The sequence below is a fragment of the Brassica napus genome, chromosome C2 (genome assembly GCF_020379485.1).
Source record: "Brassica napus cultivar Da-Ae chromosome C2, Da-Ae, whole genome shotgun sequence".
NCBI lineage: Eukaryota > Viridiplantae > Streptophyta > Magnoliopsida > Brassicales > Brassicaceae > Brassica > Brassica napus.
In genome coordinates, this window is record NC_063445.1 from 33,716,962 (window position 1) to 33,730,259 (window position 13,298).

The 13,298-nt window shown below is 39.5% G+C and overlaps 2 protein-coding genes and 1 pseudogene across 2 annotated transcripts; all 3 read left to right on the forward strand.

Annotated features, from left to right (window-relative positions):
* Positions 1–6,906: 6,906 nt before the first annotated feature.
* On the forward strand, positions 6,907–7,649 carry LOC106400705 (annotated as a pseudogene).
* Positions 7,650–8,514: 865 nt separating this feature from the next.
* On the forward strand, positions 8,515–11,317 carry LOC106402021 (hsp70-Hsp90 organizing protein 3). The gene is made up of 6 exons (XM_013842653.3): positions 8,515–9,487; positions 9,817–10,105; positions 10,185–10,270; positions 10,359–10,582; positions 10,668–10,794; positions 10,880–11,317. The coding sequence occupies exons 1-6, from the start codon at positions 8,642–8,644 to the stop codon at positions 10,991–10,993; spliced, it is 1,686 nt and encodes a 561-aa protein (XP_013698107.1). The 5' UTR covers positions 8,515–8,641; the 3' UTR covers positions 10,994–11,317.
* A 521-nt stretch (positions 11,318–11,838) lies between these two features.
* LOC111203170 lies at positions 11,839–13,281 on the forward strand. The gene is made up of 4 exons (XM_022696653.1): positions 11,839–11,843; positions 11,928–12,680; positions 12,760–13,099; positions 13,231–13,281. The coding sequence occupies exons 1-4, from the start codon at positions 11,839–11,841 to the stop codon at positions 13,279–13,281; spliced, it is 1,149 nt and encodes a 382-aa protein (XP_022552374.1).
* The last annotated feature ends 17 nt before the right edge of the window (positions 13,282–13,298 follow it).

Here is a 13,298-nt window from a genome sequence, read left to right on the forward strand (position 1 = left end):
CCGTTATCTTCCCTTGGTTCTCTGCATGATTGAGAAGGCTAACGAGCGCTTCCGTGCACAGAATAAAAATGAAAGGAGACAAAGGATCTCCTTGACGCAGGCCTCTACCTGGAACAATATTTCCTCTTGGCTGCCCATTCATAAGAACTTTATATTTTACCGAAGTAATGCACCTCATAATCCAGGTGATCCATGTTTCAGAGAATCCCATCTTTCGCATCACAGCTTCAATAAACGACCATTCCATCCTATCATATGTTTTACTCATATATGTCTTTGATGACCATCCTTTTATAACGTCCACTCGGTTTAGTTCGCAGGACATGAAACATTTCTTGAGCAATCATGATATTATCTGAAAAATCTGTCTTCCATCAACAAAGGCTGACTGGGTTTCTGATATCAATCCTGGCAAGACTTTCTTTAGTCTCTGGCATAAGACCTTAGAGACGATCTTGTAACTGACATTACACAAGCTTATGGGTCTGAATTGAGCCATATCATTAGGCTTAGTTGTCTTTGGGATAGGACATATATTTGTATCATTCAGACCATTGGCTATATTCCCTTCAAAAAGAAATTTATTAACCATAAGAGTTAAATCCTCCTTAACTATATCGCAAAACTTCTGGTAAAAAAGTGCAGTCATCCCAAAACTTCAATTGTTGGCGTTGTTTAAAGAAGGCATCAATTTGACAAAACATCATGCGTATATATTATAAATAAATGCATGTTTTGTAGTTTATCTAACTAAATTTTAATTCTCAGAACAAAATATGTTATACCAACAAATAATATAAGAGTTATACAACACAATAATTCTGAAACGGAACGAAGCACTTTCGGTGAATCGGGGCATGTTACAAAGATCGGACGTGCCGTGTCGACCAAATCCCACTCTCTGTCCCACGACTCCCACCCACAAAGGTACATGCCGTTTGCCTTCATCAAACCTCTTCTTTATTAGTCTTCTTTTTCAAGTTAAGGTTTTATGTGTATCAATTTATAATTGCTTTTTAAATAGATTGTGAAATTAATTTATGTAATCTCTCCACTAACTATATCTCTATAACATTTATCTATAGATGCGTTGTTCCAAGTTGTCTTTTCGAAACTATTATTAATTTCGACTTAACTATAATAAACAAAGCAAACAAATCTTCATTAATTAATAACTACCGTTCAGAAGAAACTACATACAAAACCTAAAATGGGGAAGAAACTACATACAAAACCTAAAATGGGGAGTATATTACTAAGAAATCTATTAGTGTAAATAATATCGGTTTAATGGTTTAGTCTCAGGTTTATTATTTCTTGTAAACCGGTGACAAGCTCACTATATAAGGTTGATGTTGTACACTTTTACGATTAACAGAAATGAGAAAAGTTTGGTACAACTTCATCTTCTTCCTCAGATCATAAACACTAACATCAGATCATAAACACTAACATGGTATCAAAGCGTTGAGGCGTAAACCTCAACCGATCCGTTTCTTTCTTCTCTTTCGTTGACCTCGTTCAATCGATGATTCTCTTGATCGTTCTTTCTTTTTTTCGTGATCGAAAAACTTGGCTATTCCACCAAGATTCAAATCAAATCACGAAACGATGATTGTTCTTCGCCGATCATCACGTCGCGGTGTTTGTCAAACTCAATCGGCAGCTCGTCGAACTCCAGTTCCGGAAAATTCGACTCCGCCGTCTCCCGATCCTCCGATCATCGCAGAACTTTCATCGGATAGCATTCATTCACCATTCCACCTTACGAATGGCGATAATCCAGGTCTATCTCTCATATCTGAGGTGTTAGATGGAACCAATTATGATAACTGGTGTAGTGCTATGAAGATTGCTTTAGATGCTAAGAATAAGTTAGCATTCATTGATGGATCTACTGCTGGGCCTCTTGAATCACATCATCAATTTCGAATCTGGTCTAGATGTAATTCGATGGTCAAATCTTGGATTCTCAATACGGTTTCTAAGCAGATCTACAAGAGCATTCTTCGTTTCAATGACGCTGAAGAGATTTGAAAACTCGTTTTCACATCACAAATCTTCCAAGATCTTATCAGTTATCTCAACAGATTTGGTCCCTCCAGCAAGGCTCAATGGATTTGGCTACATACTACACCACTCTTAAGACTCTCTGGGATGAGCTAGATGGTGCTAACTGTGTCAATACTTGTCGCCATTGTGATTGCTGCAAGGCTACAGAAACGAAGGCAGATCACGCTAAAGTCATCAAGTTCTTAGCTGGTTTAAATGACTCATATTCTGTGATCAGGAGTCAAATCATCATGAAGAAGAATGTTCCGGAGCTCTCTGAGATCTACACTCTTTTGGATCAGGACTTCAATTAGAGGAACATTTCTCCAGTGCTAAATGCTACCGCATTTCAAGTTACTGCTCATGTCCAGTCTGTGCCTCTTATCAACGCAGCTCAGACTTCATTCCCAGCGAAACAGAACAGACCAGTATGTGCTCATTGTGGCTATAATGGTCACACTGTGGACACTTGCTATAAAATTCATGGTTACCATGTTGGCTTCAAGCACAAAGGAAAGCAACAAACTGACAAAAGCTCATCCAATCCAAAATACAACAACTCTTCTAAACCGATTGTTGCTCAAGTTGGATTTGTTGACTCGGTCTCTAATGTTGTTAATAACCTCACCAAGGATCAGATTGAAGGTGTCATTGCATATTTCAACTCTCAGCTGAAAACTTAACCAGCTCAAGTGAATTGCATTGCGTCTTCATCATCTTTTGGTGGAATGATCACTGCTTTGCCTGGTATGTCATTTTCCTCCTCCGCATTGTGATTTGTAGGCATGTTGAGGGAAACAAGGAATGCCTTATGTCCAGATTCATGGGTAATAGACAGTGGAGCTACTCATCATGTGGCTCATGATAGAGATTTGTTTACTGATTTCACTGATCTATTAATACTTCTGTGACTCTTCCGACTTGTCTTTGAGTTAAGATTACCGGAATTGGCACTATACATCTTAATGACTCCTTGATTCTACAGAATGTTCTATATCTTCCAGACTTTAGATTGAATCTCATGAGCGTAAGCCAGCTCACTAAAGATTTGGGTTATAGAGTCCTATTTGATCTGGATGCTTGTATGATACAGGTTCATATCAAGGGATTGATGATTGGGATGGCTGATCGTATCTCCAACTTATATGTACTGGATGCAGTGGATATAGCAGGATCAGAGATACTTGAACAGTCGTTTGCTTCTTGTTCAAACGTTATGATTGATGCTAACTTGTGGCACAATCGTTTAGGTCATCCATCTGTTTCAAAAACAAACTATGTTATAGATGTTCTTGGCTACAAAAAAAGGAATAAATAATCTTTTCACTGAGCCATATGCCCACTAACAAAACAAAAACATCTCATGTATCAATCTAAGAATCATATCTGCGATAATGCCTTTGATCTCTTACACATAGACATCTAGGGACCGTTTTATGTGCCTACAGCTGAGGGATTCAGATACTTTCTGACCATTGTTGATGATCACACACGTGTGACTTGGAGTTATCTTCTTCGCACCAAGGATGAGGTTTTGTCAGTGTTTCCCAAGTTCATTCAAATGATTGAAACACAATACAAGACCTCTATCAAGACAGTATGATCAGATAACGCTCCTGAGTTGAAGTTTATTGATCTCTATAAGAAGAAAGGCATTGTGGCTTATCATTCATGTCCATAAACTCCTGAACAAAACTCATTGGTGGAAAGGAAACATCAACACATATTGAACGTTGCGCGTGCTCTGATGTTCCAGTCTCACACTCCACTTGAGCTTTGGGGTGACTGTATTCTCACTGCAGTATTCATAATCAACATAATTCCTACTCCTCGTCTTAAAGACAAGTTTCCCTATGAAGTACTTACGAAGAAGAAAGTTGATTATGATGGCCTCAAGGTGTTTGGTTGTCTAGCTTATTGTTCAACCTCACCGAAGAATAGACACAAGTTTCAGCCTCGTTCCAAACCGTGTGTGTTTTTGGGGTATCCTTCAGGCTACAAAGGTTACAGGCTTCTGGATTTGGAATCTAATAAAGTGCATATGTCTCGAAATGTCACATTTAATGAGGAGATCTTTCTGTTCGCGAAGACCACAACTGACACATATGAAGATATTTTCTCCTCTGTTCCGGAAACAAAGAATGTCTCAGACCATACTTCTGATTCTTCTCCAACCCCGGGAGCTATTCCTGCTCCACTAACAGAGAATGTTGAACAGTTAGTACCAGAGGGATCTTCTAACTCTGATAAAGCTAAGGGAAAACGTGTTGCTGAAATAGGATCTTCTCATTCTGATAAGGCTAAAGGCAAACGTGTTGCTGAAGGCAAGAGGATCTCTAAGCTTCCACCACATCTTCAGGACAACTATTGCAATGTAGCTGAGAGTGATACTGAGATTCCATATCCACTCTCATCCTACATGTCCTATGAAAGTTTGTCTGACGAATACAAAACATATATATGTGATGTTGCTCTATATCTAGAACCTACAAGTTTTACTCAAGCTAAACACTTTGATGAGTGTTTGAAAGCTATGAATGAGGAACTTCTAGCGCTGGAAAGCACAAACACTTGGACGGTTTGTTCTCTACCACCAGGAAAGCATGCCATTAGATGCAAATGGGTTTACAAAATCAAGATCAATCCTGATGGAATAATAGAGAGGTACAAGGCTCGTCTAGTGGCCAAAGGCTACACGCAAGAAGAAGGTATAGATTTTGCTGAAACCTTTTCACCAGTTGCGAAAATGACCACTGTTAAGACTCTCCTTTCTGTATCTGCTGCAAAGAAGTGGAGTCTTACACAATTGGATATTTCTAACGCCTTCTTGAATGGAGACTTAGATGAAGAGATCTACATGACATTACCTCCAGGTTATACACCAAAGAAGGGGGAACATTTGCCACCTAATGCAGTCATAGATTACAAAAGTCTCTATGGGTTGAAGCAAGCTTCAAGACAGCGGTTCCTAAAGTTTAGTGGCACACTCCTTGATCTTGGCTTCAAGCAATCTAATGTTGATCACACCTTGTTAATTCGTAATCTTCAAGGCGTGTATACAGCTGCTTTGGTTTATGTTGATGACATAATCATCGCGAGCAATGATGATAAAGATGTTGATCAGTTGAAACTTGATCTGAGTGCTGCATTTAAACTTCGTGACCTTGGTGCTTTGAAGTATTTTCTTGGTCTTAAAGTCGCACACTCTGACAGAGGCATCTCTGTTTGTCAACGCAAATATACATTGGGATTATTGGAAGACACGAGCTTTTGTCATGTAAACCATCTCTTGTTCCAATGGATCCGAATGCTAAACTTTGTATGGATTCCAAACCCTTGCTTGAGGATCCTTCTGCATATAGAAGTCTGGTTGGACGCCTGATGTATTTGGCAATTACAAGACCGGACATCACTTTCGCTGTGAACAAACCCTGTCAATTCACATCGGCTCCGAAGAAGTCTCATCATCAAGCGGCTCTGAGAGTTCTTCATTACTTGAAAGGCACTAGTGGACTTGGTCTTTTTATTGTGTTGAGTCTGACGTAGTTCTCAAGGCATTTTCAGATGCAGACTGGGCTTCTTGCTTAGACTCTTGTCGCTCCACCTCTGGATACTGCATGTTTCTTGGTAATGCCTTGATATCTTGGAAGTCTAAGAAACAACAGACTGTATCTCATTCTTCGGCTGAGTCTGAGTATAGAGCAATGGAGTATGGTTCACGCAAAGTCATTTGGTTGCGTAAATTGTTGGCTGAACTTCAATCTCCTCAACATGGTCCGGTGGCGTTCTACTGTGATTCAACGGCTGCTATACACATTGCTAGCAACCCGGTTTTTCACGAGCGCACGAAGCATATTGAGCTAGACTGTCATCAAGTTAGAGAACATGTTATCTGAGGCTTCATCAAGCTTCTTCATGTTCGCACCAACAATCAAGTGGCTGACATTTTCACTAAACATTTGTTCTCTCCTCAGTTTTACTCATTGGTGGGAAAGATGGCTTTAAAGTCTATCTATTTGCCATCTTGAGGGAGAATATTAGTGTAAACAATATCAGTTTAATATGGTTTAGTCTCAGGTTTATTATTTCTTGTAAACTGGTGACAAACTCACTATATAAGCTTAATGTTGTACACTTTTACGATTAACGGAAATGAGAAAATTTTGTTACAACTTCATCTTCTTCCTTAGATCATAAACACTAACAAAATCAAATCGAATCATCGCAGATGCTTCCAAGTTCCAATTAGTTGTTACATATGCCACAATCACTAAGTTATCAGAAAAATAAATTTAAATAACTAATTTTCTTTGGGATAATTAAGTGGTAAAATATCTTTACAAATTGTCAAGTTAAACGATATAGTAGATCTCCATTGTGATAGGCAAGATTCATGTAATTTCTCTTCTGGTTTCGGATCCTTAAACTATCGTCTTATATGGAAAAGCAATTAGAAAAGACAAGATATTCATTTTTTTTGTTCTGAAAATGATAAAATGAAAATTTCGTAATTTTTTGTTACAAGATTTCAACTTTTTGTAACTTTACTTGAAAAAATGAAAACTACGGATCTACGAATGCAAATGGTTGCACAATTAGAAGAATAAAATGGAAGAAATTTGACATTTCTAAATATCTACCTGAGAAAAAAAATACGGAAATACAGTACTACCAATTCTTAAGAACTTGTTTAAAATAAAAATAAAAATTTAACCAAAACAAAAGACTTGGAGAACTAAGCTATAAGCTATCAATGACTTGATGTGCAGAAGTGTACATTAAAAAGTGCACGCACACTTATTCTACCACCATCGCATAGGCCGCAGCTCTCAAAGCCATATAAGAGGTTTCCCTTCCTTCTCGTACCCAAACAGTCTTCTCCAACTTTTTTTAAAAAAACAGAGAGAACAAAAACTTAATCAAACCCATTTCTTGAAATACGATTTAAGATAAACCCATCTCATTGTTTTGTCTAAAAGCCTCTACTTTCTTCACATTCGTTTAATCGGTATCTGACAGAACAGGCATGGAGAGAGTCATAGGTTTCAAAATGGGACACAGATTTGTCAAGATCTTCAAATGGATTCGATGCAGAAGAACTCAAACGAATAAACGTCAATGCAGGACCCGAATCACAAACCCGATCGCCGGAATCCGCTGATTAGCACGGTGTCTAAGCCGTGGAGCCAAGAGATTATGCGGTGGCGAGAAGATTTCGGGTAATAGCAAGATCCGACTGGGTAAGGATCCGAACGCGTCTCCGTTGATGAAGGTTGTTCCGAAAGGACATCTGGTGGTTCACGTCGGCGAATCAGACGCTGACACGCGGCGGGTTGTGGTGCCGTTGATCTACTTTAATTACCCATTGTTCGGAGAGTTGTTGGAGCAAGCAGAGCTGGTTCATGGGTTCGATTACCCGGGTCGAATCACGATTCCGTGTCGGGTTTATGATTTTGAGAAAGTTCAAATGAGGATCGCCGCCGCATGGGATCATTGTCGCAGGAAAAGGACTTGCAAGATTCTATAATTTGACATTCTTTCCAGTTTTGTGTGTGTGTGTGTGTGTGAATATTACTAGTCGTTCAGCTATACTTAATACAAAATCAGTGTGAATGCTATTTCATTTACTGAAACATATGAAAAGTTTGATTGGTAATCCAATATCACAATATCACAATATCAACCATAAAAACGGTATGAAATTAGATGTATAGATGTGGTATTCTCAGCCAAAAGATTCAAACTATACAATAAAATAAACATGTATGCTACTATGATAATTATTAAAATAGTAAAATATATAAGGTAACGAGTTAAACGAATCAAAACTATAATTTTATAGGCCATATCAAACTAACAAGTGTGTTTACTATGCGCTCTTTCCTACCTCAAGACGCTTCAGAACAATGTTGCGCGCCTCAACACCTCCCTAACGCATATTATTGAGTAATATACGTGAAAGATTTACAATATTTTAAAAGCTTCAGTAGCTCAGTTGGTTAGAGCATGTGGCTGTTAACCCCAAGGTCAGAGGTTTGACCTCTCCCTGGAGCTATGCGTTCCAAGGTCAGGTCAGAAAAACCCCGATTCTAAAAATCGGCCGTTTAGGCGCTACGCGTCATTTTTCCGCTCCGGTTTATGCCAAATAGGTTTAAATAATATTTTTATTTGTTTATTTGATCTAAAATTTTATAAATATCATTTATATTCATAATTTTGATGAAAATTACACTATATTAAGTTTATATATTCTATTTGTGTGTTTTATACAATCTTAAACATGAAAATGTATTAATGTTATACACAGTTGAAGATTAACATGTTTTATAACATAGTAAACCATCTAAAAATTCTGTCCCGCATAATTTCCGATTAATCCCCGATTTTCTTTTTAGGCGCTAGGCCCAACCCGACCGCCCGAGTAGCGCCTACCGTGTTCCGGAACAGGGAGAAAAACAAATCGAAATTTCGAGAACCCTCTCGTCGTCTCTCCCGGTCGCTCACCATACTCAGTTCTCCTCTCTCTTTTTAAGCTTTCGCCAACATCGAAGATGCCACACAACACTAATAGCATTCGATTCCATCGTCAATGGCAGAAGAAGCAAAATCAAAAGGAAACGCCGCCTTCTCCTCCGGCGATTACGCCGCCGCAATCACCCACTTCACCGAAGCAATCAACCTCTCCCCAACCAACCACATCCTCTACTCGAACCGATCCGCCGCCTACGCATCCCTCCACCGCTACGCCGAAGCACTATCCGACGCCAAGAAAACCATAGAGCTCAAACCGGACTGGGCCAAAGGGTACAGCCGATTAGGCGCGGCATACATGGGCCTATCTCAGTACAAAGAAGCAGCCGATGCGTATAAGAAAGGCTTAGAGGTTGATCCGAGTAACGAGACGTTGAAGTCGGGGTTAGCCGACGCGTCGAGACCTCGCGGGCCATCGTCGAATCCGTTCGTTGAGGCGTTCCAAGGGGAGGAGATGTGGGCGAAGCTGACGGCGGATCCGGGGACTAGGGTTTATTTGCAGCAGCCTGATTTCGTGAAGACGATGCAGGAGATTCAGAAGAACCCTAATAATCTTAATTTGTACATGAAGGATAAGAGAGTGATGCAGGCGTTGGGTGTTTTGTTGAGTGTTAAGTTTGGTGGTGCGAAGGGTGAAGACACGGAGATGAAAGAGGCTGAGCCGGTGAAGAAGGTTGAACCGGAGCCTGAGCCGGAGCCGGAGCCTATGGAGTTGACGGAGGAGGAGAGGGAGAAGAAAGAGAGGAAGGAGGAGGCGAAGAAGGAGAAAGAGCAAGGAAACGCTGCCTACAAGAAGAAGGAGTTTGAGAAGGCTATTGAACATTATAGTAAGGCGATGGAGCTTGACGATGAGGACATTTCCTATCTCACGAACCGTGCTGCCGTTTATCTTGAGATGGGAAAGGTACTTGCTTTAACTTCCTTACACGTTCAGTTTTGTTTGTTGCTGCTGTTGTCCTTGTGTTACTCTGTTAAGTGTTCTTTTCTGAGGAATTGGCTTTACGCTCGTATCTTTAGAGGAAGAAAGGAATCTAATTTTCATGAACTAGATAGTTGTTGTGCATTTTTGTCATTTTGATGAGTTTTAATAACTTGGATCTGCTTCTTGCTGGAGATTAAGATGTTTTGGATTGAAGTTTTTAATTGTTCTGTTATAGTTCATCTGGATGTAGACGTGTTTTATGTGTTTGTGTTTGGCGTTTTGAGGGCTAATTTCTTCGAATCGAATGTCAGTATGAGGAGTGCATTCAAGACTGTGACAAGGCTGTTGAGAGAGGCAGAGAGCTTCGTTTTGACTTCAAGATGATAGCAAAAGCTTTGACTAGGAAAGGTTCTGCGCTGGTGAAGATGGCGAAATGCTCAAAGGACTTTGAACCTGCGATCGAGACTTTTCAAAAAGCGCTTACAGAACATCGGAATCCTGATACGTTGAAGAAACTAAACGATGCTGAGAAAGCTGAGAAAGAGCTGGAGCAACAGGAGTACTTTGATCCTAAGGTAGCCGAGGAGGAGCGTGACAAAGGTAACTGACCTTTGATTAACAACCAACGTCGTTATTTGATATAAAGGATAAAGCATTGGACATCACTCCTTGGATGAAGGTAATGGATTTTTTAAAGAGCAAAAGTATCCAGAGGCGGTGAGGCACTATTCAGAAGCAATCAAAAGAAACCCAAAGGACGTGAGGGTGAGAGCATTTCAGTTTCGTCTTGAGCTAAGCACCTTGTATAAGGAAACATTGAATCTGAGTGGGTGTTTTCTTTCCTGGTCTGCAGGCGTACAGCAACAGAGCTGCTTGTTACACCAAGCTAGGAGCTTTACCAGAGGGATTGAAAGATGCGGAGAAATGCATTGAGCTTGACTCTAGCTTCACCAAAGGATACAGTCGGAAAGGAGCTATTCAGTTTTTCATGAAGGAGTACGACAAAGCCATGGAGACGTATCAAGAAGGGCTGAAGCATGATCCTAAGAACCAGGAGTTGCTCGATGGTGTTAGAAGGTTTGCAACTGTTGCTTGTCTGCTACTGTTAAATTCATGTAATCTGAGTCGGTGTATTGAAATTGTTTGCTATGTTATCACTCAGATGTGTGGAGCAGATCAACAAAGCGAACCGCGGTGACCTGACACCAGAAGAATTGAAGGAGAGACAAGCAAAGGCGATGCAAGATCCAGAAGTTCAGAACATATTGTCTGATCCGGTGATGAGACAGGTATAAACAGAAGTGAAAATTGTATCTGAAATCGATTCATAGCTCACAGGCTGAGTTTGAGAGTTCTGTGGAATGAATATCGCAGGTACTGGTTGATTTCCAAGAGAACCCAAAAGCGGCACAAGAGCATATGAAGAACCCAATGGTGATGAACAAGATACAGAAGCTGGTTAGTGCTGGTATTGTTCAGGTTCGGTAGATTGGTTATTCTGAAACCGGATTCAAAGTCAAATTTATATCCAAGTTCCTACGGTGTTGTATCGGATAACTTGGTTTCTGATCTGCTTTGGGTCATGTTTTGTGAGTTATTATTGAGTTGTGTTCTCTTATTTTTTCTCTTTTCTTTTTTTTTTTGGTCAAAATTTGTTCTCTTTATCTTATTTGTGTTTACTTCCTTCGAATATTTTCTACAGAGTATGTGTTCAAGGTTTTAAGTCCATAAAGCTGTTCCTCCTATAGTATTGTATCCTGTTGAACTTTGCATAGAGGCTTTTAATTATGTTCCGCTCTAATTGTTTCAACACTTTTAATCCTTCACTTGCGTTCCACGTTATGGTGATCTGAACTCTGTACGATTTGTTTATCCATTATACGGCAGTTTTTTGATGCATTTTCTTAGTAATCTTGATTTTTAACTGGAAAATGGCCAATTCCTCCATGAACTAACGACTCCCGGTTTTTTAACGCACGAACTTTAACGCCAAGCCGAAACCCACACGAACAACTTTATTCTTTGAGTTACATGATTTTAACCTAATTACCACAAACCGTAAACGGTGTTATGTTAGCCGTCAACGGCTTAATGACATGTCTGATTTGGTTTAGTTTCTCATTTAATTCTGGTTAAGCCAAACAAAAAAAAAATCACGTCGTTTTAGTCTTCTTCTTCTTGGGGAATAAAATCAGAATTAGGTTTCACGACAAAAACAGAAAAGAGAGAGTGAAAAGACTTTCTGTAGAATGAGGGTGATTCTAATCGGTATTCTCATTAGCTAGAGACGTGTTTTATGCAATTGGTGGATTGGCACCAAACAAAGCTCGAGAATGAGGTAAGTGAACTTTGTTTATCTCTGAAATTCTCAAAATCAGGTCATTTTACTCTCCTTTTGATGGCCTGCTGTTTATTTTTGCAGTAGCAACATATTTTTGGAGTGTGAAACAGAGAGAGACGAGGCAGGGATGGAAGAAAATGAAAGAGATGCAGAGAGATATGAGTATGAAAGAGATACTGAGAGAGATACTGAGAGAGATAGGTCTCCATGTTATGAAGAAGCAAGAGTTGAGAGAAATGTGAGGGATTTTGTAGATGAAGATGTTGATTTGTTTGCTACACCTGTCGGCTCAGATGATGATCAAGATGCTAATGAAGGAAATGGTTACTTCACATACAAGAAAGGCAGTGGTGAGCTTCAGTTAAAACAAGCCTTTGATAGTTTACAGGCTTTCAAGCAAGCGATGGTAGATTATGTGTTAAAATATGGTTGGAATGTGAAGTATGTCCGTTGGGATAAAGACAAATCTGAACTCAAATGTGCTAGTGAAACAGAAGAAGGAGAAGAAGCTTGTATGTGGAGGATATACTGCTCCTATGAAGCACCATTGCAAAAATGGATGGTTAAAGTGTATGTGAAGGATCATAGTTGCAGTAAAAGTGGGTACTCAAGGCTGATTATACAAGAAGTCATTGCCAAGTTGTTCAAAGATGATCTTAGAGACGACCCCAAGATTATGCCAAAGGAGATATTGGTTGATATTCAGAAGCGTTGGGAATTGACGGTGACCATAGATCAGTGTAGAAATGCAAAGACAAGGGCTTTAGAAATGATCAAAGAGGAGAATGATCAGCAGTTCTCAAGGCTTAAAGATTACCGGCTAGAGTTGTTAGAGTAAGTGTTTCATGTTTTGTATTTATAAATGTCAGGTTTTGTCTTTATTTGAACTTAATATTTATTTGTTTTAAACTAGGTCCAATGAGGATTCAACGGTAGAGCTCGAGACATTCAACGGAGATGATGGTTCAGATGTTTTCAATAGATTTTACGTTTGCTTTTCTGCATTGAAGAAGACTTGGTGTGCTCACTGTCGACCGATCTTTGGTCTTGAAGCATGCTTCCTCAAGTGCACAACAAAGGGTCAGTTGTTAGCAGCTGTTGGCAGAGATGCAAATAACCAAATGTTTCCTATAGCGTGGGCTGTTGTTGACGTCGAGAGTGAAGACAATTGGGTTTGGTTTATTGAGAAATTGCAGACGGACCTGAATCTCCATGATGGTGAAGGCTTCACTATCATATCAGATAGACAAAAGGTAATAATATCAAAGTTTTTCTTTATTTTTAGAGCTTATTTATGTTAGTATGAGGATAAAAATGAAGTTTTTATTTATTTTCAGGGGTTACTTAATGCAGTATCAAATATCTTGCCAATGGTTGAGCACAGGATGTGTGCAAGACATATTTACGCAAACTTAAAGAAGAAACATCCGCATAGAGCTGACATGAAAGGCA